Below are 25,596 nucleotides of genomic sequence, written 5' to 3' on the forward strand. Positions count from 1 at the left end.
GCCAGGTGGGCATTGTTTTTTGGAAGATTCAACTTCACACTCACTTATCACCCCGGATCTAAGAATAACAAGCCTGACGCCCTTTCCCGTCTGTTCACCGCAGACAACACATGTTCCGAGCCAGAAACCATTATGCCATCCTCTTGCATCATTGCTGCTGTCTCCTGGGAGATTGAGTCCTGTGTTCGTCAGGCTCAGCTGAACCAGCCTGATCCTAGAAACGGTCCTTGTAAGGCTCTGTTTGTGCCAGATCCAGTTCGTTCTGATCTTCAATGGGCCCATTCTACTCACCTCACCTGTCACCCTGGCATGAACCGGACTGTCGCCTTCCTGCGTCAGCTATTTTGGTGGCCCACCATGGAGAAAGACGCTCAGGAATTTATCTCAGCCTGCTCGGTCTGTGCTCGGAACAAAACCTCCACCAAACCTAGATCTAGTCTGCTTCGTCCTCTTCCCATACCCAGTCGTCCCTGGTCACACATAGTTTTGGACTTCGTCACTGGCCTTCCCCCATCAAATCGTAACTCAGTCATCCTCACTATTATTATTACCAATTTTCCAAAGTGGCTCACTTCATTCCCCTCTCCAAGCTTCCTTCCTCCCGGGAGACTGCGGGCCTGCTGGTGTCCCATGTTTTGCGGCTGCATGGCATCCCTAGTGACATTGTTTCTGATAGAGGACCCCAGTTTACATCCCAGGTATGGAGAGCCATCGAGCACAGCTCTGGGTATTAATGTTAGCCTTTCATCTGGATATCAACCCCAGACCAACGGCCAGACCGAGCGGGCCAACCAGGAGTTGGAAATTGCAATACGCTCTGTGACTTCGGCTAACCCTTCCCCCTGAAGTGCCCAGCGACCCTGGGTGGAATATGCCCACAACGCCTCATCAGGTGTGTCTAGCTTTGAGTGTGCTCTGAGTTACCAACCTCAAAGCAAATCAAATCAAAGTTTATTTGTCACGTGCGCGGAATACAACCGGTGTAGACCTTACAGTGAAATGCTTACTTACAGGCTCTAACCAATAGTGCAACAAAATGTATTAGGTGAACAATAGGTAGGTAAAGAAATGTTAAAAAACAGTAAAAAGACAGGCTATATACAGTAGCAAGGCTATAAAAGTAGCGAGGCTACATACTAACACCAGTTAGTCAGGCTGATTGAGGTTGTATGTAAATGTAGATGTGGTTAAAGTGACTATGCATATATGATGAGCAGAGAGTAGCAGTAGAGTAAAAGAGGGGTTGGCGGGTGGCGGGACACAATGCAGATAGCCCGGTTAGCCAATGTGCGGGAGCACTGGTTGGTCGACCCAATTGAGGTATTATGTACATGAATGTTTAGTTAAAGTGACTATGCATATGTGATAAACAGAGAGTAGCAGCAGCGTAAAAATAGGGTTTGGGGGGGCACACAATGCAAATAGTCCGGGTAGCCATTTGATTACCATTTGGTTACCTGTCTTCTTGACCTGCAGTTACTCCCCCTGTACACTTAACCTCCCTTGATCCCTGCCCAAGAGATCGAAGTAGCGGTACCCTCAGTCCAGGACCACATGTGCCGTTGTCTTCGTTCCTGGATGAGGGCCCGGGCTGCTCTTCGTGCCTCCGCCAGGACCCAATCCCAAGCTAACCGTCGCCATGCTTCAGCCCTAGTCTACACTCCAGGCCAAAAGGTATGGCTTTCATCTAAGGACTTGCCCCTGAAAGTGGTCTCCAAAAAACTAGCTCCCTGATTCATTTCCCTTTGAGATTGATCGTGTCATAAACCCCTCTGCTGTTCATCTGAAACTCCCAGACTCTCTCAAAATGAACCCCACCTTCCATGTATCCTTAATTAAACCAGTCTGCTCCAGTCCCCTGTCCCCTCCTGCAGCTGCTCCACCCCCTCGGCTCATCGACGTCCATCCTGCCTGTACCGTCCGGCGGCTTTTGGATGTGCGCCGTCAGGGGCGCGGTTGGCAGCATCTGGTGGACTGAGAGGGATACGGGCCTGAAGAGAGCTGCTGGGTGCCCCGTCGTCACATTCTGGATCAATCCCTCTTACAGAATTTTCATACCTCACACCCAGACAAGCTGGGTCGTGCGCCAGGTGGCGTCCGTAGAAGGGGGGTACTGTCACATCTGCTCCTGCTACGCCCTCTGGTGTTCATCCGTTGTCTTTTTGACCTGCAGTTACTCCCCCTGTACACTCTCTGTCTCCCTCTCCCACTCTGTGTGGTTGGAGACAGGTGTGCTGGTGTCAAAGCAGATCCCTACCAGCTGCAACTCATTCCATAATCAAGACCTCTACAAAATACACAGTCCTGCCACTTCCACTCTGCCAGATTGTAATCTCTGCTCAGTCAGTTCATGATTCTAGACATTTATGATTATTCAAGATCCTGTTACTCTGCTGTGCCTGTTTCCCTGCCTGACATAGTTTATCCTCTCATTGCAGTTTTACCGCTCTGTCTCTGGCTCCTGTCTCCCATTCCACATCTCACCACCCAACTACCTTGCTCTGAATTTTACTCACCACAACTACCTTGGATTCCCCGCAGGACCTGTTTACCCTGTTCCACTCAGCTGACTCCTACCTCAGTCTCCACATCTGTTTTTCCTGCAACTCATCCGAGCTTCCCCGGATCTGCACTCCACATCTCCCTGTGTAACAATAAATATTTTGGTTCATTCATCCCTGTTTCCTCATCTGAGTCTGCTCTTGGGTTCCCCTGTGTCGCTTCACTTAACACAGGAAGAAGATCAGACAAGTCCTCCGCATGCTCTCAGCACAGTTACTCCCTCTGGACTGGGCAGAGGAAACATGCCCATACTGAAGTAAGAGTTATAATTCTACTGCTCACCTGGCCTCTCAATGGCAGGGTCAGGGGTTAGGATAACTTACAACATGAGGTGCTCTAAGATACAGTGCATTCAGAAAGTATTCAGACCCCTTCGCTTTTCCACATTTTGTTTCGTAACAGCCTTATTCTAAAATCGATTAGGTAAAACTTTTTCCTAATCAATCTACACACAACACTCCATAATGTTAAAGCAAAAATAGTTTTTTTAGACATTTTGCAAATTTAAAGCCACGAAGTCGAAGGAATTCTCCGTAGAGCTCCGAGACAGGATTGTGTCGAGGCATAGGTCTGGGGAAGGGTACCAGAACATTTCTGCAGCATTGAAGGTCCCCAAGAACACAGTGGCCTCCATAATTAATAAATGGAAGAGGTTTGGAAACACCAAGAACTCTTCCTATTGCTGGCCGACCGGCCAAACTGAGCAATCGGGGGAGAAGGGTCTTGATCAGGGTGGTGACCAAGATCCCAATGGTCACTCTGACAGAGCTCCAGACTTCCTCTGAGGAGATGGGAGAACCTTCCAGAAGGACAACCATCTCTGCAGCACTCCACCAATCAGGCCTTTTTGTAGTGGCCAGACGGAAGCATCTTCTCAGTAAAAGGCACATGACAGCCCACTTGGAGTTTGCCAACAGGCACCTAAAGGACTCTCAGACCATGAGAAACAAGATTCTCTGATCTGATGAATCTACGATTTGAATTATTTGGCCTCAATGCCAAGCACCACGTCTGGAGGAAACCAGACACCGCTCATCACCTGGCCAATACTATCCCTACGGTGAAGCATGGTGGGTGCAGCATCATGCTGTGGGGATGTTTTTCAGTGGCAGGGATTCGGAGACTAATACGCACTGAGGGAAAGATGAACGGAGAAAAGTACAGAGAGATCCTTGATGAAAACTGCCTCCAGAGCGCTCAGGACCTCAAACTGGGGCAAAGGTTCACCTTCCAATAGGACAACGACCCAAAGCACACAGCCAAGACAACGCAGGAGTGGCTTCAGGACAAGTCTCTGAATGTCCTTGAGTGGCCCAGCCTGAACCCACACTTGAACACGATCGAACATCTCTGTGGAGGGACCTTTAAAATAGCTGTGCAGCGACCCTCCCCACCCAATCTGATAGAGCTTGAGAAGATCTGCAGAGAAGAATGGGAGAAACTCCCCAAATACAGGTGTGCCAAGTTGTAGCGTCAAACCCAAGAAGACTCAAGGTTGAAATTGCTGCCAAAGGTGCTTCAACCATGTACTGAATAAAGGGTCTGAATTCTTATGTAAATGTAATATTTTTTCTACAAATCTGTTTTTGCCTTGTCATTGTGGGGTGTTGTGTGTTGATGAGAAGAAAAAAACGATGTAATACATTTTACAATAAGGCTGTAAGGTAACAAAATGTAGAAAAAGTTAGAATACTTTCCGAATGCTCTGTACATACACAGAGGAGTAGGGGAGGGGGACCAGGGCCAGAAAGTGGACAGTTCAAATGTCTATACTACATTATTTTCATACAAAGAATATTTCAGAATATTTTTTGATGTGAAGGGATTCTGTGCCTTTGTGCACAATTATCACAGTAGCATCAGAACATAAAACTCAAGTACCAATTGTTTCGTATTGTAGGTGATGTGTGTTTGCGTATGAGAACCTAAGTGAGCATATGTGTGTGTCTCCCTTTACAGCCAGATACATCTTGCAGACAATCTCTCCCCCTCCCATTTTTACTCATTCTACATGGCCCATTCCCCAGGACCCAAATTAGAGAGAATGAAACAGAAGCTGAGCATGTAAAGATGGCCGTTGGGTTTCCCTCCTTCCCAATCTCCTCACCTTACGCTGGCTGAGGGTTTTTTACATTTTATTTAATTATCCCGCGAAGCTCTTTTCACACAGTGCTGGCACTGCCTGCGCCCTACAGTACTCCCACAGTGTGAGCTGTGTAATTTAATAAAGCCTCATTTAAGACGGGGATTTGATTAAAAAATTAAGCTGCCGTGATCACCCAGCCCCCAGCCTCCATCTCAGGACGAGATCCAATATTTCACATTATGAACATGTCGAGCAGAAATTATCACCCCAGGACAAATTAATGCTTTCCATAGGATCACACGAGGAGACGGCCCCCACTATGGAGAGGGTTATATGAGCTAAAGCCATGAGGAGAGAGACAGGAACCATTTCTCTCTTTTCTCAGGTATTCTTTCTTTTCCACCTGCAGGTGACAGTCTGAGTCTGAATCAAATGACTCTGATGGATATTTCAGAATTTAACCTCTTTAGTGTGAATGACGACACTAGACTGCAATCTCACATGGAGGAGAAAAAGAACTTGAAGGAAACACTGCCGCTGTTTGACTTCACTTTAGAAAATTGCACAGATCACCTAATTGTTTACACACAGTATAATGGCTCTTTGAAATCAAATCTCCCTAAGCTATCCCACCTGAATAGCAAACTGTACACATGCACATGGACTCAATGATATAGAATATGTGCAAGCTGTCAATTCCTATCTTGTGAGAGAAAGAGAGAAAAAAATCAAACGCTAAATACAATATGTACACTGCAGCTTAAAGTAAAATAACTTCTCACTGCAGGAAAAACGTAATCCTCACAATTAATGCTTGAAAATTATAGCCTGGATCTAGTGGCGGTTTTGAACCATATGTTATTGATTTGGAAATGAAAACCTGTACTTTTCAAGGTTAAATCCAGTCCACCCTCATTACCGCTCTGTCCTTGAGAGGCCCAGCATTAGGGCTGCTGCGAGGAGCAGTGAGGGCTCCTTTAATGACGTGAATTTAATGGGATTTAATGTAGCTAGGGGCAATGGAGCAGCAGAGATATGGTTTTAACAAAGAGCTGGGGACCAAGGGTACAGCCCAGAGAGCAGCCATTTTCCATCCTTTTTATTTAATTCACATTTGGCCAGGCGGGATAAAAGCACATCTTAGTAGTAAGTGGGTCCCAGGAGTCAGCAGTTACTCTTTGCACTCAAGTCAGGGCTGCAAAGGACCCCAGATTTTCCAGCACATTTTCTACACCGTGAGACCTAATATAACATGATATTGTTTAGAATAGAATTAAAAATCTACTCCTCATTCCTCACCATTCAACCTCATCTGAATACCACTAGAGATACCAACTGACTGTCTGGCTCTCAGCAGCAAACAACACAAATGGAAACACAGTTATACACAGATAATATGGACATACAGTAGAATATTAACCACAAAAATACTCAACAGGCAGACTCTGTTAACACTCCTGCTGTTAGATATGATTATGAAGAAAAATATAGTACCTGAACTTGACCTCTAATATGCCCACTGATCTGCACAGAGCCAGCCTCTCCTATCAGATGCAATGCAACATAAGTGGGTGAGAGAGGTCTATTCTGTCTCCTCTACCTCAGCACAACATGGATAGATTGGGTTATTGCCTCAAATCTGGGCCCTCTGGCCAGGGGTTGTTCTGGTGCCTCAGGCTCCCTCACACAAAAGGATCCAGGACAAGCGGCGGTCCAAACAGTTGTCAGTTTTGAAACCTGGTTCCATTATTAATTGTGTGTAGCTTGCACAAACGTTGAACCCCATTTGCTTCGTGGAGCTGAGCGCTGCAGCCGTGAGGTCACGGCTCAGATGGCTGTGCCTTCAGCTTTCCTATGCTTGATGCGAACAATGTGTGCTTTCTGCAAATAACATTAAACAGCCCGCTCGTACAGTAATGCCCCATAAATATGACTAAATCTTGAAAAGCAAAAATAATTACTTTCATTCCTTGTTCTGAACCCCTTGCAAGGAATAAAATATATATATATATTTTTATTTTCTGTTCTCTTCCTTGTCTACAAATCAGCTTCCACTTGAGTGTGGGGGAACGGGAGGATGTTAATGCACAAACAGAGAGGGAGAGTTGATTATAGCTGTCAATGCAGTGATATACCTCATATGTGTTATCAGTAACAGCTCTTAATAATCATAGTAGGGCTACAACCAGCCCATTACTGGTCATTGCTTTTTCCCCTTCTCTGGCACTGGGATCAGTATGAAAATGAATTACTGTTCCATCTCTCACTTCTTCCATTCGCTCTCAGCGGCAAGCACCTGAGATTAGTGTTTTTCTCCCTGTTTATGTTGAATTATACCTCTCTGCATTTTAAATGCTGAATCACACTGCTGATGCATCACTTTATGTGTATTTTATGAATCTCAGCGGGACTTCATCTAAACTACTTGTAAAAAGAAGTATCTCAGAAAAGGTCAAAGACGGGCTACATAATTAAAGACATATACCTAGCATAGCCGTGTGTACGTGGATGGCCTAATTAATGTACAGGCATGACTCTCAGATTCACTGATCCTCTGCCAAGTTCAGCATGTGTGGACGCAATGCTCCAGATGAGGGTACGTGATAATGAGGGAGGGGGTAGAAGCAATTCTGCTTGCCCTCACCTCTGTCTTCAAAGATTTGGGGAAGAACCAAGAAGGGATGCACGAATTGGGGAATCGCCGAGAGGTCAAGTGTCACGGGTCACACTAACAATCCACAATGCACACAGACCTAGCAAAGAATGCTAAACCTGATAGTGAGCCCTCGTAAGCATGCTGCCCACATTAAAGTGATTCACTGGCCAGATGATGTAATTAAACTGTTGCTTAGCACTTCTCCCTTTTATGTCCCTCTGCCTGTTGACTTGAATTAAGGCGAAATGGTAAACATCCCACTGAATATGTCAGTTAAGAACAGCCACGGCCACGTTTAATACAGATCGTCTTTTACTGTGTGTGTGATCATGGCGCCTTGTCATAAAGGTTGACATTTCATGATAACTCTGTTTCTACTTACATTGTTTCATAACTGATGGGTCATATGGGTGGGTATCGGGGAAGTAAATGTTACCATTAATTAACACTGAAGACACAGTACTGGAAGAAAACATGAAATCTAATGGATGAAAGTGAATCATAAAGGGAAAAAAAGAAAGAAAAACTTGACTTTGCAGATAATGAGAATGGAAAAGGAGGAAACTGAAGCTTTTTATTTTTACAAAGGACAATGTTTTAATCGTAACGCCCCTTGTCCGTGACCTAGGTAACCCTCTTTTTTTCCAGAGACAAGTCATCTTTAATTACGGAAGGAATTAGGAAACCTTGTCAATCCTAGCTAATTTTTCATAATTACTAAAGGACTGTGATGGCAATAAAACAAGCTGCATTGTTCGCACATCTGCATTTTCCATTTAATCCTTGACTTTCATTGGAGCTGTCTGTAATCCCTCAAACATGACTAATGGGAAACATTAAGTACAAGTTTTGGAACAAGTGGTTTTAATTAAAAGGGCTCACAGAGGGCTTTGGATTGAGGGAGTTGTTTTTATCATTCTTCAGAGAAGTCAGCATATGTTTTCCCTTTTATTATTAGTTGTGGACACACAGCTCTCACAAAGGTGTTGCACATTTTCACAGGAAACTTAAAAATTAGATGTGTGTGTTCATTCAAACCACATTTTTTCCGATAACTTCTTTTAAGGGCTCCACAGTAAGTAAACATGGCAGAATGAATAAAAGGAGGCCAAATGAAAGTTATTAGCACAAGATAATGAAGATAGAACACAGAAGACAAACAATAGTGTTTAGGATATTGGATTTCCTGTGGGCTTAACAAAAGATATGGTAAAAACACGCAGAGTGGCATATGAAAGCATCTTCAGGAGACCGCAGAAAGACCTACTTTACCACTTCCGACAGACAGAGAGGAGTGAGGGAATCTCTCCACTGGAAACATTCATGATCTTGTGCTGCCAGCAGTCTGTTCCGCCCTCATGTAGTGAACTCAAGTTTATAGGACTTAATGAACAGCACTCACAGACCTATTTTAGATATGTCTGTGACACCATGACCCTGCAACTTTAAAGCATATTACATATGGGTATAATCACTCTAACAGAACCAGTCAACATGAGAGCATACTGTGCTTTGGTTGGAGGTAGGCCTATTTGGGGGAACAATGGATTTATGTATGGAGATTGTTGCTCCTCTCTCTACCCTCTCTCATGAAGAAACTTGCATGAGGTGTTTGATAACTGGGGATGAACTATTTACTACCATGGCACTATCACATCAAGATGCCTATGTATTTCATGCAAATTGTATGTCCATCTGTCTTACAAAGAACTAACAATGCTGGACTTGTGGCCCAGCTTTCTAACTCATGAAACTGGCAACAAATATTATTGTAATGCAGCCTGGTCTCATAGACTAGATATAATATAGTAAACATAAATCTGGGACACTCAAATTAGTATGATATGTTACATTTGGTATAATTACATAAGACAGAAGGTAGGTAGGGTGGGTGGTCGGGGTGAGGTGGGGGCAGGTGGGCATATAACGCGAACGTTTAGCAATCCGACGGTTACGTGTTAGAATCTCATCACGGACAACTTTAGCATTTTAACTAATTAGCAACTTTGCAACTACTAACAAATATTTTGCTTCTTTGCTACTACTTAGCATGTTAGCTAACCCTTCCCCTAACCTTAACCCTAACTCCTAGCTTTGCTAACATTAGACACCTTGCTAAAGTTAGCATTACCCACCCAGCCACCTAGCTAACGTTAGCCACAACAAATTGGAATTCGTAACATATCATACATTTTGCATATTTGTGACATATTGTATGAATTGCAATTCCTAACATATCATACACATTGTTATTTGTAAAATATAATAAGAAATGGAGGATGGACATCCACAAATGAATACATACAATACGAAACTAATACATATCATTCTAATTGGAGTTTATCGGATTTGCATGTACTATGTTATGTCTACCCCTGAGTCCAGGTTGTGTAACAAATTATGCACAGAATGTTCACCAGGATTTTAATCCTAGACTGAGATTGGCTAGAGTTGACTGAGAGAGATGGCACCCAGGCATGGACACAGACACTCCACTAGGCCTACTAAGATGTTTTGCTTCCTTTCATGAGACATATACTGCAACTTGTTTTAGGTGAATATATTTATGAGCCTGTGGTTATAACCGCAACAATGTAACATTATTATATGCATTAGCCTACATGTGAATGATAAGTAGCCCCTCATAATTAATAGTTTTATCAAACACAATGCAGCAGAAAATACTGTATTTTTTTCTGTTTAATGAATGTCCAACATGTCTTTGTCATGTTTAACAAATGTAATGGTTAATAAATGTAGAGAGCTATCTAGCCTACTTTCATCACCATGTTGTTACTGAATGATAGCGAACCAGCGGCTCTTTTTGACCGGCCCTTTTTGGTGAACGTCGGGAACCGAATCGCATCTGTGAAAGAGTATTCATTTGGCCCCGTGATTTGCATAGCCAACAACTGCTTTTTGAGCTCCAGAGTCAGACAGATTAAATAATACAAATAATTCTCTGAAGATTGTAAATCCTCACTGCAGGAACAATAGATAGTGAGGAGCGAGCCTTTTTTTGGTTCACACACATTTTTGCAGTACATTCATTTTTTTTCGATTTTTATTTTTTTAAGTCATCTAATAATTTGTTCAGGTAAAAAAAATATTTGAACTCACATGTCACGATTTGACATAAAGACAGGCAATTGTAAACTTTAGTTAACTACTGAACGAAGAGCCGTTTTGGGAGCTAAATGAATGTCTCTTTTCGCTGAACGGAGCAAAATGAGCGAGTTCACTGAAAAGACTCGAATGCCCATCACTACTGAATTCATTTTATTGCCGTCAGGTGATTACAGCGCAAGGCAATGCCTAAACGCGGTAAAAAAATTCAAAGGAAGGTGCGGTGCGTGCGCGCGTTTGATAAACGCTCCAGGTGCTGTTGATTGTTCAGTAGTAATTTTACATGGATGTTGTGGAGCTAAAGAGAATCGTTGAGTCATGTGTTAATTATCTTGTTAATTATCGATAGATTGCACAATGCCAAGGGAGAAACCAGGTAAGAAGGTTTTCCAAATGTGGTTGATTATACTCTGATAGAAGCGCTAGACCTGGCAATACATTCTCAGGTTTAATTTCAATCAAATATTTTTGGGGAATTTACTTGTAAGGAGATCCATTATTGAACATGTATTAGGCCACACTTCTGTATTTTCGCCCATGTGCACAGCAGTTTACATTGGTAGGTTTACTGGATTAGAGTGAGACAGGCAGCAGGTAGGTTCATCTAAATAATACATATATTCTGTCCTCTCAGAAGCCCTCATTCAAATGTTTAGAGCACCAAAACACTCCAGGCTCCAACCCTATCCCGGGTTTAATCAGTAGGTACAGCTCTGATCTTGCCAGCAGAGGGCCTTTCCCCCATTCTCCCACTGCTGGCGTTGTTCCTTGTGTTATTTGGTTATATTCTGTTCATCACAATGCATTACATCTGCCCCTCCTCTCCCTGCCTCCTCTCCTCTCTCAGCACAGTGGTGATGGTGAACAGGGCCAGGGACCCAGTGCACTCCATCCTCCGTCCATCTGTACTCATCTGGAAAAGCCATCGGGCCAAGCAGGTTTTGGGGGTGATTGGAGGCTCTGTCGGAACCGGCTCCCGGACTTGGCGTGTCTGTGACAGCCCCTCTCCCGGTGAGCTAGCCGCTATGATGAATGGTCACCTTTTCATTTTTATTGCCTCACTAAATCATATGCCTGCCATGCTTTTATAACCCATTTTTGCTGCTTTTTTATTTCACCCCCCTTTTTGGAATCAAACTACAAAGACTGTACTTTCATTTTTTTCTAATGGGGAACATGCTGGTCTCGGGGTATTTCTGCATGGGGTTGGTATTCAGATGGGGGGATGGGTTCTTATCAGTACAGGCAGGTTCACTTAGACAAACATCTCAACCTTTAGCTGGACAGACCACTGAAATCCTACCATCACGCCCCATTGAAATTTGTCTTCAGAATGCATCAACATAGCTGCCATTTGAACCAGTCATACCTGGCCTGCTGCATGGCCCCTCTCTCTGCTATGGGGTAATAAGTACAGGAATACCTCCATTGTAATTCAAGAATAACATTAATTATTTAGGCTAGTGCAGGTCAGACCGGGTATTGCTCAGGGAACAGAGGTGGCAGTGACTTGCAGACAGTGACGAGTGAAAGTTGTGGAGTGGGTGAGAGGGGGGCAACATGAGTGATTGGGGCTGGGGGACAGTTGTATTTTTTCCCCTAGTTGTAATGAATGGCCAGGGAATGTTACAGTGCTTATGAATACCGAAGTCCCTACCTCAGTACCTGCACCTGCTCCCATCTCTCATATAGTCTAGTTATTCTGCTCCTATTAGAGGGCTTCAGCAGGAATGTTGCTGTGTGCAAAGAAATATAATATTAGCCCTTGCATGGTTTAAAAATATGGTAGAAATTAATGTCTAAATGTTTTACATTTCAAATTCAGTAATTCTGAATGTATTATATGGCTGATGTGTTTGTCTATCTTGCCGGTCCTTTGAATTCTCACCCGGTCACAGTCCAGACACAGATGGGGGGGGGGGGGTTCTAGTAGCTACGGCCAACTGGAGAGAGGGAGACCTCATTGATTTAGAATCATCTGACCCTGCCTCACCCAGGAGATGTAAGGTACACTTTCCAGCCAAGTGCCCTGCTGTGCGTGTGTGTTTATTGTACATCTTAGCCAGCCATCCAAGTAAATGATTCAGATCAAAAGTTGATTTTAATTTGACTCACCCTGACAAGGAAATTAGAAATGCACTGCTAAAAGTTTCCGACTCCCACTCACTTAGAGGTGCCGGTGCCATTATTTATTTATGTTGGCTTAATAGTCCAACCTGCATTACCCTTCAACAGTGTGACTGACTGTGCAGAGTTGTGGCCAAGACCAATTATGCTGCTCTCCACACTTGACCCTCCCAAATCACAGGCCTGAAATGTTTCTGCCTATCGTCAATCAGACCTCTCTCCAGATAGACGGATAGGCAGAACTACCTTCAACACACCTGTAGAGAGTAAATGCAAAGATTTTGACAAGTTTCACCTCATAGATCAGCACAGTCCGCAATACCTAATTCTCTCTAATATAACGGGAGTATGTTGAACAAGGATCCTAAGTCACTTTGGTCTTCACGTAAAGACGCTTTCTCTTAGACATAGTTCTCTGTGCTGTATAAAGCCTCAAAACCAAAAGTGTGTGAGACAGTGAGTGTCAGTGTGATTCAGCTTTAGATTCAGCCTGTGTCTGTGGCCTCTTTCGAGCTGAGTCTTGACTGATACTCTGTACTCTGTCTCTCCCTGCTGGTCAGAGTGAGGATCAGCCTTTTTTTAGTCTCCTGCGCTCCATCGGACCATAACATTGAGTTCCAATAACAAATCTTAAACTGCATTCATTCTCTTTATAGTAAAACATTTATGTTTGTGACATTGGGTTGTTGTGATGGATCCAAACAAATGTAGCTACTGATTTTCTATCCAGGCCTACTATAGATAACATCCCACTGTGTACACACACTTGTTGAACAAATGTTGTTTACATGTCATTTCAATGAAATTACCAACGTGGAGTAGACTATGCCCAGTGGGATTACACACACATAAATGGTGCGTTCAGAAAGTATTCAGACCCCTTGACTTTTTCCACATTTTTTTTTAGGTTACAGCCTTACCCTAAAATTGATTAAATTGTTTTCCCCCCTCAAACTACACACTACCACATAATGACAAATCAAAACACATTTTTATACATTTTTGCAAATGTATAAAAAATAAAATATTACATTTACATAAATATTCAGACCCTTTACTCAGTGCATGGTTGAAGCACCTTTAGCAGCGATTACAGCCTCTTCTTCTTGGGTATGACGCTACAAGCTTGGCACACCTGTATTTGGGGAGTGTCTCCCATTCTTCTCAGCAGATCCTCTCAAGCTCTGTCAGGTTGGATGGGGAGCTTTGCTGCACAGCTATTTTCAGGGCTCTCCAGAGATGTTCGGTCTTTCCAGAGATGTTCAGTTCCGGGCTCTGGCTGGGCCACTCGATGACATTCAGAAACTTGTCCCCGAAGCTGATCCTGCGTTGTCTTGGCTGTGTGCTTGGGGTCGTTGTCCTGTTGGAAGGTGAACCTTCGCCCCAGTCTGAGGTCATGAGCACTCTGGAGCAGGTTTTCACTAAGGATCTCTCTGTATTTTGCTTTGTTCATCTGTCCCTCGATCCTGACGAGTCTCCAAGTCCCTTCTGCTGAAAAACATCCCCACAGCATGATGCTGCCACCACTATGCTTCACTGTAGGGATGGTGCCAGGTTTCCTCCAGACTTGACGCTTGGCATTCCAGACAAAGAGTTCATTCTTGGTTTCTTCAGACCAGAGAATCTTGTTTCTCATGGTCTGAGAGTCCTTACATGACAGTTTGCCAACAGGCACCTATGTGCCTTTTGCTGAGGAGTGGCTTCCGTCTGGCCTCTCTACCATAAAGGCCTGATTGGTGGAGTGCTGCAGAGGTGGTTGTCCTTCTGGAAGGTTCTCCCATCTCCACAGAGGAACTCTGGAGCTCTGTCAGAGTGACCATCGGCTTCTTGGTCACCTCCCTGACCAGGGCTCTTCTCCTCCGACTGCTCCGTTTGGCTGGGCAGCTAGCTCTAGGAAGAGTCTAGGTGGTTCCAAACTTCTTCCATTTTAGGAATGATGGAGGCCACTGTGTTCTTGGGGACCTTCCATGCTGCAGAGATTTATTTTGTTAACCTTCCCGAGATCTGTGCCTCGACACATTCCTGTCTCTGAGCTCTAAGGACAGTTCCTTCGACTTCATGGCTTGGTTGTCACGGCTGTTTGAAGGAGAGGACCAATGTGCAGCGTGGTGAGCGTACAATATCTTTTAATGATCAAAAGGACGCCAACAAAACAATAAACAATACGAAAACAAACCGTGAAGCTCAAAGGCAAAGTGCCATAAAGAAAGTAAACTTCACACCGAGACAGGTGGGGAAAAAAGGCACCTAAGTATGGTTCCCAATCAGAGACAATGATAGACAGCTGTCCCTGATTGAGAACCATACACGGCCAAAACATAGAGATAACATCATAGAAATGCCCACCCCAACTCATGACATTGGTTTTTGCTCTGACATGCACAGTCAACTGTGGAACCTTATCGAGCCAGGTGTATGCCTTTCCAAATTTCCTAATCAATTGAATTTACCACAGGTGGACTCCAAGTTGTAGAAACATCTCAAGGATGATCAATGGTAACATCTCATAGCAAAGAGTCTGAATACTCATGTAAATGAGGTATTTCTGTTTTTTTATTTTGTATACATTTGCTGAAATTTCTACAAACCTATTTTTTTATTATGTGGTACTGTGTGTAGATTGATGGGAAAAATATTTAATCAATTGTAGAATAAGGCTGTAACTTAACTTTTTCCAACAAAATGTGGAAAAAGTCAAGGGGTCTGAATAATTCCCAAGTTAACTGTATGTGTGTGTGTATGTATGTATACATTTTATTTATATATTTAACCTTTTATTTAACTAGTCAAGTCATTTAATAACAAATTCTTATTTTCAATGACAGCCTAGGAACAGTGGGTTACCTGCCTGTTCAGGGGCAGAACAGATTTGTACCTTGTAAGCTCTGGGATTTGAACTTGCAACCTTTCGGTTATTAGTCCAACACTCTAACCACTAGGCTACCCTGAGATGTAAATAAATATATTTATATACACACACACTACATGACCAAAAGTATATGGGCATCTGCTCGTCGAACATCTCAATCCAAAATCATGGGCATTAATATGGAATAGGTCCCCCCTTTGCTGCTATAACAGCCTCCACTCCTCTGGGAAGGCTTTCCACTAGGTGTTGGAACATTTCTGCTGGGATTTTCTTCCATTCAGCCACAAGAGCATTAGTGAGGTTGGGCACTGATGTTGGGCCTGGCTCGCAGTTGGCATTCCAAGGTGTTAAATGGGGTTTAGGTCAGAGCTCTCTGCAGGCCAGTCAAGATCTTCCACACCGATCTTGACAAACCATTTCTGTATGGACCTCGCTTTTTGCATGGGAGTATTGTCATGCTGAAACAGGAAAGGAGCTTCCCCAAACTGTTGCCACAGAATTGTCTAGAATGCAATTGTATGCTGTTGTGTTAAAATTCCCTTCACTGGAACTAAGAGGCCTAGCCCGAACCATGCGTTTTACTGGCATCTTCCAAACCCAGATTTGTCCATCGAACAGCCAGATGGTGAAGCGTGATTCATCACTCCAGAGAACACGTTTCCACTGCTCCGGAGTCCAGTGGTGGCGAGCTTTACACAAAGCCATCCTATGCTTGGCATTGCGCATGGTGATCTTAGGATTGTATGGGGCTGCTCAGCCATGGAAACCCATTTCACAGAGCTCCCGACAAACAGTTATTGTGCTGACGTTGCTTCCAGAGGCAGTTTGGAACTCTGTAGTGAGTGCTGTCACCAAGGACAGACTATTTTTACCGTCCCGTTCTGTGGGCTTGTGTGACCACTTCATGGCTGAATCGTTGTTGCTCCTAAACGTTTCCACTTCACAACTTACAGTTGACTGGCAGCTGTAGCAGGACAGATATTTGACCAACTAACTTGTTGGAAAGGTGGCATCCTATGACTTTGGCACGTTGAAAGTCACTGAGCTCTTCAGTAAGGCCATTCCAATGCCAATATTTGTCTCTGGAGATTTGCATGGTTGTGTGCTCGATTTTATACACCGGTCAGCAACGGGTGAGGCTGAAATTGCAGAATCCACACATTTGAAGGGGTGTCCACATACTTTTATTTATATATATATATATATATATATTAGTACCAGTCAAAAGGTTGGACACCTACTCATTTAAGGGTTTTCTTTATTTTTTACAATTTTCTACATTGTAGAACAATAGTGAACACATCAAATCTATGAAATAACACATATGGAATCATGTAGTAACCAACAAAGTGTTAACATTATTTTGGATTCTTCAAAGTAGCCACCCTTTGCCTTGATGACAGCTTTGCACACTCTTGGCATTCTCTCAACCAGCTTCACCTGGAATGCTTTTCGAAAAGTCTTGAATGAGTTCACACATAGTGAGCACGTTTTTGCTGTTTTTACTTCACTCTGCGGTCCAACTCATCCCAAACCATCTCAATTGGGTTGAGGTCAGGTGATTATAGAGGCCAGGTCATCTGATGCAGCACTCCATCACTCTCCTTGGTCAAATATCCCTTAAACAGCCTGGAGGTGTGTTTTGGGTCATTGTCCTGTTGAAAAACAAATGTCCCACTAAGTGCAAACCAGATGGGATGGTGTATCGCTGCAGAATGCTGTGGTAGCCATGCTGGTTAAGTGTGCCATGAATTCTGAATAAATCACTGACAGTTCACCAGCAAAGCACCGTCATACCTCCTCCTCCATGCTTCACAGTGGGAACCACACATGCGGAGATCATCTGTTCATCTACTCTGCGTCACGCAGAGACATGGCGGTTGGAACGAAAAATAAAACATTTGGACTCATCAGACCAAAGGACAGATTTCCACCGGTCTAATGTCCATTGCTTGTATTTCTTGGCCCAAGCAAGTCTCTTCTTCTTATTGGTGTCCTTTCGTAGTGGTTCCTTTGCAGCAATTTGACCATGAAGGCCTGATTCAGGCAGTCTCCTCTGAACAGTTGCTGTTGAAATGGGTCTGTTACTTGAACTCTTGAAGCGTTTATTCGGGCTGAAATTTCTGAGTCTGGTAACTCTGATGAACTTATCCTCTGCAGCAGAGGTAACTCGGGGTCTTCTTTCCTGTGGCGGTCATCATGTGAGCCAGTTTCAGCATAGCACTTGATGGTTTTTGTGACTCCAATTGAAGAAACATGAAAAGTTCTTGAAATTTTCAGGATTGACTGACCTTCATGTCTTAAAATAATGGACTGTTGTTTCTCTTTGCTTATTTGACCTATTCTTGCTGTAATATGGATTTGGTATTTTACCAAATAGGGCTATATTCTGAATACCACCCCGACCTTGTCACAACACGACTGATTTGCTCAAATGCATTAAGGAAAGAAATTCCACAAATGAACTTTTAACAAGGCACACCTCTTAATTGAAATGCATTCCAGGTGACGGCCTTATGAAGCTGGTTGAGAGAATGCCAAGAGTGTGCAAAACTCTCAAGGCAAAGGGTGGCTACTTTGAAGAATATAAAATATATTTTGATTTGTTTAACACTTGTTTTTGGTGACTACATGATTCCATATGTGTTATTTCATAGTTTTGTTGTCTTCACTATTATTCTACAATGTAGAAAATAGTACAAATAAATTAAAACCCTCCCTACTATTATTCTGACATTTCATTCTTAAAATAAAGTGGCATACACATACACCTTAGCCAAATACATTTAAACTCAGTTTCACAATTCCTGAAATGTAATCCTAGTAAAAATGTCCTGTCTTAGGTCAGCTAGGATCACAACTTTATTTTAAGAATGTGAAATGTCAGAGTAATAAGAGAGAGAGATATATTTATTTCAGCTTTTATTTCTTTCATCACATTCCCAGTGGGTCAGAAGTTGACATACACTCAATTAGTATTTGGTAGCATTGCCTTTAAATTGTTTAACTTGGGACAAACATTTCGGGTAGCCTTCCACAAACTTCCCACAATAATTTGGGTGAATTCTGGCCCGTTCCTCCTGACAGAGCTGGTGTAACTGAGTCAGGTTTGTAGGCCTCCTTGTTCGCACATGCTTTTTCAGTTCTGCCCACACATTTTCTATAGGATTGAGGTCAGGGCTTTGTGATGGCCACTCCAATACCTTGACTTTGTTGTCCTTAAGCCATTTTTCCACAACTTTGGAAGCATGCTTGGAGTCATTGTCCATTTGGAAGACTCATTTGTGACCAAGCTTTAACTTCCTGACTGATGTCTTGCGATGTTGCTTTAATATATCCCCATAATTTTTCTTCTCATGATGCCATCTATTTTGTGAAGTGCGCAAGTCCCTCCTGCAGCAAAGCACCCCCACAACATGATGCTGCCACCCCGTGCTTCACGGTTGGGATGGTGTTCTTCGGCTTGCAAGCCTCCCCCTTTTTCCTCCAAACATAACAATGGTCATTATGGCCAAACAGTTCTATTTTTGTTTATTTTTATTGACTCAAAACATTTCAGATTTAAATGTTTTATACATTAGTAAACATTTTGAAAGTCATAATTACACTTTGACATGATCGGCTATTGTGAAAAATAACCTACATTTTGATCCATTTTAAATTCAGGCTGTAACACAACAAATTGTGGGAAAAGTCAATGGGTGTGATTTTTTTTTTTGTGTAATACAAGTTGTGAACACTACAATGCTTTAGCAAGATAATCTAAATTGAAGTATAATTTTTAATCTGGATCTGATATAATTTTACAGGGCACCAAGGACCATTCTGCCTTCATCCTGCCGTGACTGACAGGTTTTTATGAGCTATCAATCACCTTAACAAAGCTGCAGCATGAGAGAGAGCGAGCCACTGCCAGGGGAGGTCTGACCTGCGGCCTAGCGTGACATTCAGGGAAGGAGACCTGCTCACCCAGGAAATCCCATTACACCAAAGCATGATGGATATCGCTCCTGGATAAAGCTCATATGTAGTCTGACATATAATTTGTAAAAATCATATGGCCACGTTCACATTTCTGTCTTTCATTCTTTCGAAACTCCTCACTCTCTCCTATACTTTAGCCTAAACACAATGTCTCACATACTGATGGTCCAGAATATTCTGCGGATCCGCACATCTGACTCCTCTGCAGATGGCCAGGAAGTGTCCCAGCCCAGGAAGGGTAAAATGGCCCCAGTATGACTATGGTATGTCAGTGGGGGAGCTGAGAAGTTTGCTAGTGTATTGAATGCACTCTAAACTGTATAAACTTGTCATCATATCGTCTCTGCCATGTGGAGCAGTGGAGGCTGTTGAGGGGAGGATGTCTCATAATAATGTCTGGAATGGAGTCAATGGAATGCTATCAAACACATCAACAATGTGGTTTCCATGTGGTTGATAGCATTTGATTTACTCCATTCCAGCTATTATTATAAGCCATTCTCCCCTCAGCAGCCTCTACTGATGTGGAGGTAATGTTAACATTAGCATTCTCAATTTGTTCAGTTATAATATAAGACTATTGATTTTATTGTTCAGTTCTAATATAATACATACTATTGATTTCTTGCACAAACAGGATTTGGCTCATATTTTTTTATTTTTTTTAGTTCTTCAACCCAGACGGCCATTTTTATAGATGTCTGGGAATTTACTCTATTAAAAATGAAGGACATTAATATGAGATCTCTGTCCATTTTGGGATGCAAACTGAAAAATACATGTTGGACTTTACTGTTCACTGCTTTGTTTCACATTATGAACTCAATAGGCATTTTTTTTCCTAATCTAAAAACAATATGATATGATTGTTAATATGGTGCTTTATATTATTGTTACTCCATTACTAGAACAGTAGATAGACCACAAAGTGTCTTTGTGAAGAGGCTAATGTCACTATATTGTAGCTTGACATAGATGACCCTCCACTGCTTTGAACCTGTGGTTTATGTAGACAAGTCAGAGAGGCTATCTACAGTGCATTCACTATCTGTATGAAGGGGCCAGGGGAGGTATAGTTTTATTTGCAAACACGTTATCACTCTACCTCTGATCAATACCTCCAAGCAGCTGATGGCATGCTCCCCACATGGGCAAAGGTGAAGAAAGAAGCCCCTCCCCGTTGTGAAACAGAGTAGAGTGCAGACCGGTTGAACTAGCAAACTCTGCCCCCAGTGGTGAAATATGCCACTCTCTCCCATCCAGTTACAATAATACTCAAACTTGAGAATCGGGCATCTTTTGTCCATAGAAGTCTACTGAAATTACAAATATCAAACATTGATCAGCGGTACTGAAATACCTTGAATTCTCAACTGACCTGCAGTAACTGATAACACACTGTAATGATGACCTTTGATCTGGTCATATACTTTAGTTTTTGCTGTACCTTTTTTCCTCAGCTGTAAAAGTGATTAAGATAAGGTAGCTCCTTGACTGTTTTGGCTGTTTTTTTCTCTTCCCAGTGAGTCATGTTTACCTGCCTACATCTGAACCCTCACCTTTATTATACTCTACTCTGATAAGAGAGTCGCAAACAAACAGTGGGCCAAATCTCAGTGTCTCTATTTCCCTCCTTTAGAAGGCCGTTTGGGATCTGTCACACTGATCTGGAACATTAGCTACCAGCTAAATGCATACTGGATAACTTGTTCTGTTATACAACCTGAGTAAGAATTGCCTGCCAGGAATACTGGGATGAGAAAAGGAATAATCTAAAAGGTACACATGATTCACTGGGCCAAGGAAAACATCAGCACAGGACAGGAACCAGGACTTTGGAGGCCTGTGACGAGTGGAGGAATAGCAGCGTCACACAGAATGACAACACATTGATTTACCTGAGCTAGACAATCAGGAAGACACAGAGGAATTAAGTGATTGCGCTGAAATAGTGGGTAATTTTGGAACAGAGTGGTGAACTGAAGAGGAAGGTCGTGCAGCAGCCTGTTCTGGTTCCTTTGCTCATATAAATCAGACTTTTATTTGGGCCTAGTGTGGCCTCCTGAAGCAGTGACCAGAACCATGAAGCTGTCAGGGAATGTGCTGCATCTGGACTCCACAGACTACAGCACCACCCTTGATCCCTCCTACACCATGCTGGAGTTTGACAACCTCAGGGTCTTTCCTGTAGAGACGGGTACGTCTGGTATAATGACACCTTTACCTGTCTGTCTTTCACTCATAGACTGATGCACAACAATACCAAAACACTGGTCTGACATTTGAGGGGGTTTATATGATATTCAGAGGACATTCAAATAATATAAAAAATTGAATATCCATTCATTTTTATAGGTTCAAATTCATGAGTAGATCTTGGTAACTTTTTAAAACCTGTTCTTTCCATTCAGATGGGAGGGGTGGGGGCTTGCATAAGACACAGTGCCCTTGGAAGAATATGGTTTTAAAAAGTACTCTCAGCACTTTACAATGTACTTTGGCAAGAAAAAGTATGTGAACCCTTTGGAATTACCTGTATTTCTGCATAGATTTGTCATTACATTTGATCTGAGTCACAACAATAGACAAACACAGTCTGCTTAAACTACTAATTAAACTAATAACACACAAACAATTATACGTTTTCATGTCTTTATTGAACACACCGTGTAAACATTCACAGTGCAGAGTGGGAAAAGTATGTGAACCCTTGTATTTAATAACTGGTTGACCCTCCTTTGGCAGCAATGAACTCAACCAAAAGTTTTCTGTAGTTGCGGATCAGACCTGCACAATGGTCAGGAGAAATTTTGGACCATTCATCTTTACAAAACTTTCAGTTCAGCAATATTCTTAGGATGTCTGGTGTGAACCACTCGAGGTCATGCCACAGCATTTTAAATCGGGTTGAGGTCAGGACTCTGACTGGGCCACTCCAGAAGGCATATTTTCTTCTGTTGAAGCCATTCTATTGTTGATTTACTTCTGTGTTTTGGGTCGTTGTCCTGTTGCATCACCCAACTTCTGTTGAGCTTCAATTGGCAGACAGATAGCCTTGTATTCTGAAAACTTGGGAATTCATTTTTCCGTCTGATAGCAAGCTGTCCAGGCCCTGAGGCAGCAAAGCAGCCCCAAACCATGATGCTCCCTCCACCATACTTTACAGTTGGGATGAGGTTTTGATGTTGGTGTGATGTGCCTTTTTTTCTCCACACAGTGTCGTGTGTTCCTTCCAAACAACTCAACTTTAGCTTAATCTGTCCACAGAATATTTTGCCAGAAGGGCTGTGGAAAATCCAGGTGTTATTTTGCGAACTTCCGACGTGCAGCAATGTTTTATTTGGACAGCAGTGGCTTCTTCCGTGGTGTCCTCCCATGAACAACATTCTTGTTTAGTGAATTACGTATCATGGACAAGTCAACAGAGACGTTAGCACGTTCCAGAGATTTCTGTAAGTCTCTAGCTGACACAAGGATTCTTCTTAACCTCATTGTGCATTCTGCACTGTGCTCTTGCAGTCATCTTTGCAGGACGGCCACTCCTAGGGAGAGTAGCAACAGTGCTGAACTTGCTCCATTTACAGACAATTTGTCTTACCGTGGACTGATGAACATCAAGGCTATTAGAGATACTTTTGTAACCCTTTCCAGCTTTATGCAAGTCAACAATTCTTAATCTTAGGTCTTCTGAGATCTCTTTTGTTCAAGGCATGGTTCACATCAGGCAATGCTTTTTGTGAATAGCAAACTCAAATTTTTGTGAGTTTTTTTTTTTTTTAGGGTAGGGCAGCTTTAACCATCATCTCCAATCTCATCTCTTTGTTTGTACTCCAGTTTAGCTGACTCCTGACTTAAATTAGCTTTTGGAGAAGTCATTAGCCTAGGGTTTCACATACTTTTCCCACCCTACACTGTGCATGTTAAATTATGTATTCAATATAGACAAGAAAAATACAATAACTTGTGTGTTATTAGTTTAAGCACACTGTGTTTGTCTATTGGTCTATTGTTGTGACCTAAGATGAAGATCAGATCAAATTGTATGACTAATTTATGCAGAAATACCAGGTAATTCCAAAGGGTTCACATAGGAATTTGTAAGACCATTTTCTCATGGCATGGATACAATGACATCAGCTCTCATTCCACAAAATGCTGTGAATACAACGGTCATTACTCCCGGCAATACTGAGAGTGATCTGAAGACCTCCTTCTGCTTTCCCTTATAATCTAATTTTAATTTATCATTATCATCATTAGGAGTCTGTTCTGCTGAATCAGGTCCTTTCTTTGGCACTTTTAAGGAGATGCTTTACCAGCAGACTGCTCTCCAAGGCAGATAGCTGTGTGGCAGATGTATTCTAATCTCTTAATTCAATCGAACTGATCTTTGACCACAGAAAGCAGTCTCCATGTTAAATTGTTATCCCTGGCTGCTCAGTCTCCCAACTCTAAGTGTGCAATTTAAATACATTAATAATAATAATAATAATAAATGCCATTTAGCAGACGCTTTTATCCAAAGCGACTTACAGTCATGTGTGCATACATTCCACGTATGGGTGGTCCCGGGAATCGAACCCACTACCCTGGCGTAAAGCGCCATGCTCTACCAACTGAGCTACAGAAGGACCACATTACAGCCTGGGGGCATTGTCCCTGTGACTGCACAAACACTACACCAACAAAGTATATTTGACGGTCAGTGGTTTTAAGAGAGACAATCCTGCAGCGATCGAACACTGACAGGACACAATTTAGAGCAACACTGAGGGAGATTGAATTAAAATGGAGCTCCCAGTGTAAAATTAGCCAGTGGACTTGTCTTTGCCACTGACCTGAATCTGCTTTAATTAAATGGGGAGTTTCCTCTTCCTCTGAGTAATAAGCAGCAGTGGTCCTCTGAGGGCCTGTGAGTCTGGCAGTAACATACAGCAGTGATATCTCTACCTATAACCCTGCTTTTATTACCCCCTCCAAACCTCATCAGACCTGGGGAACAACACAACTCTGCCGTTGTTCTTACAGCCCTATAAGCGCACAGTCAACACTTCTGCCTTTGAAAGTTGTGTTTTTATGTGCAGCACAAGGTTATTACCCTTCACAGAGGTGGAATGAACAGGGATTCATTAATCACCTTAGCTGATGATGGCGTTGATTAATTATTCGCTCTGTAATCGTGCTTATCTGCTGTCACACAGTGTTGACAATCTCTCAGCTGAGTGATCCGCTCTCTGCAGACACTGTTGGGGCTTATTAGCAAGGCTCGGAGATGTTTACTTATTCATCAGCAATGGGGGGCGCTCTGTAAAAGTAGAACAGTGTCCTACAAGACCCTATTCCATTGTGCATCGCCAAAGCTTTCTAATGTTAGCCTGAGGTCATCAGTAATATATATCCTCGCATGTCTCTCCCCAAGTCTCAAGAGTTAATTGAACACATGCAGTAGCTACACACCAGACCTCCAGTGTGCTGTAGTGTATGAATCTCAATCATTTTCTTGTGATTGACTGACAGAGTTGATGATGCCGGAGCCTGCCCCTCTGCTGCCACAGACCAATGGGAGCGTGTGTTCCATATGTGCAGACAGGGCCACAGGTAAACACTACGGTGCTTCCAGCTGTGACGGCTGCAAGGGCTTCTTCAGGAGGAGCGTCAGGAAGAACCACGCCTACACCTGCAGGTGAGACTCATCACCACACATGTCACTGAAAAAGAGGACTACATCTCAAATGACACCCTATTCACAATATATTGCCCTATTTTTTATTTTTTTTTATTGTATTTTTTTGAACATTTTTTATCTGATCCAACCTGTTCTCAGAGCATTTCGTATTATTCTGTAAATAAATCCGCAGCACTCCATTTAATATGATATGTTACGTTTCGGTTCCTATGGTACAGTTGAAGTCGGAAGTTTACATACACCTTAGCCAAATATATTTAAACTCAGTTTTTCACAATTCCTGACATTTTAATCCTAGTAAAAATGTCCTGTCTTAGGTTAGTTAGGATCACCACTTTATTTTAAGAATGTGACATGTCAGAATAATAGAGAGTGATTTATTTCAGCTTTTATTTCTGACATTCCCAGTGGGTCAGAAGTTTGCATAGACTCAATTAGTATTTGGTAGCATTGCTTTTAAATTGTTTAACTTGGGTCAAACGTTTCGGGTAGCCTTCAAC

At 42.6% G+C, this 25,596-nt stretch overlaps 1 protein-coding gene across 8 annotated transcripts in view; it reads left to right on the forward strand.

Moving 5' to 3' along the window:
• The first annotated feature begins 10,611 nt into the window (after nt 1-10,611).
• Nucleotides 10,612-25,596, forward strand: part of LOC118393860 (hepatocyte nuclear factor 4-beta-like) — a 45,900-nt gene continuing 30,915 nt past the window's right edge. For 2 of the 8 annotated variants that reach the window (XM_035787000.2, XM_035787005.2), the window contains exons 1-4: nt 10,614-10,806; nt 11,278-11,441; nt 19,236-21,607; nt 24,928-25,093. In XM_035787000.2, coding sequence (XP_035642893.2) covers nt 21,493-21,607; nt 24,928-25,093 — 281 coding nt within the window. In that variant the 5' untranslated portion in view covers nt 10,614-10,806; nt 11,278-11,441; nt 19,236-21,492. The other 6 variants (XM_052462252.1, XM_035787001.2, XM_035787003.2 and 3 more) reach the window with 6 other exon arrangements.

The sequence above is a fragment of the Oncorhynchus keta genome, chromosome 14 (genome assembly GCF_023373465.1).
Source record: "Oncorhynchus keta strain PuntledgeMale-10-30-2019 chromosome 14, Oket_V2, whole genome shotgun sequence".
Lineage (NCBI taxonomy): Eukaryota > Metazoa > Chordata > Actinopteri > Salmoniformes > Salmonidae > Oncorhynchus > Oncorhynchus keta.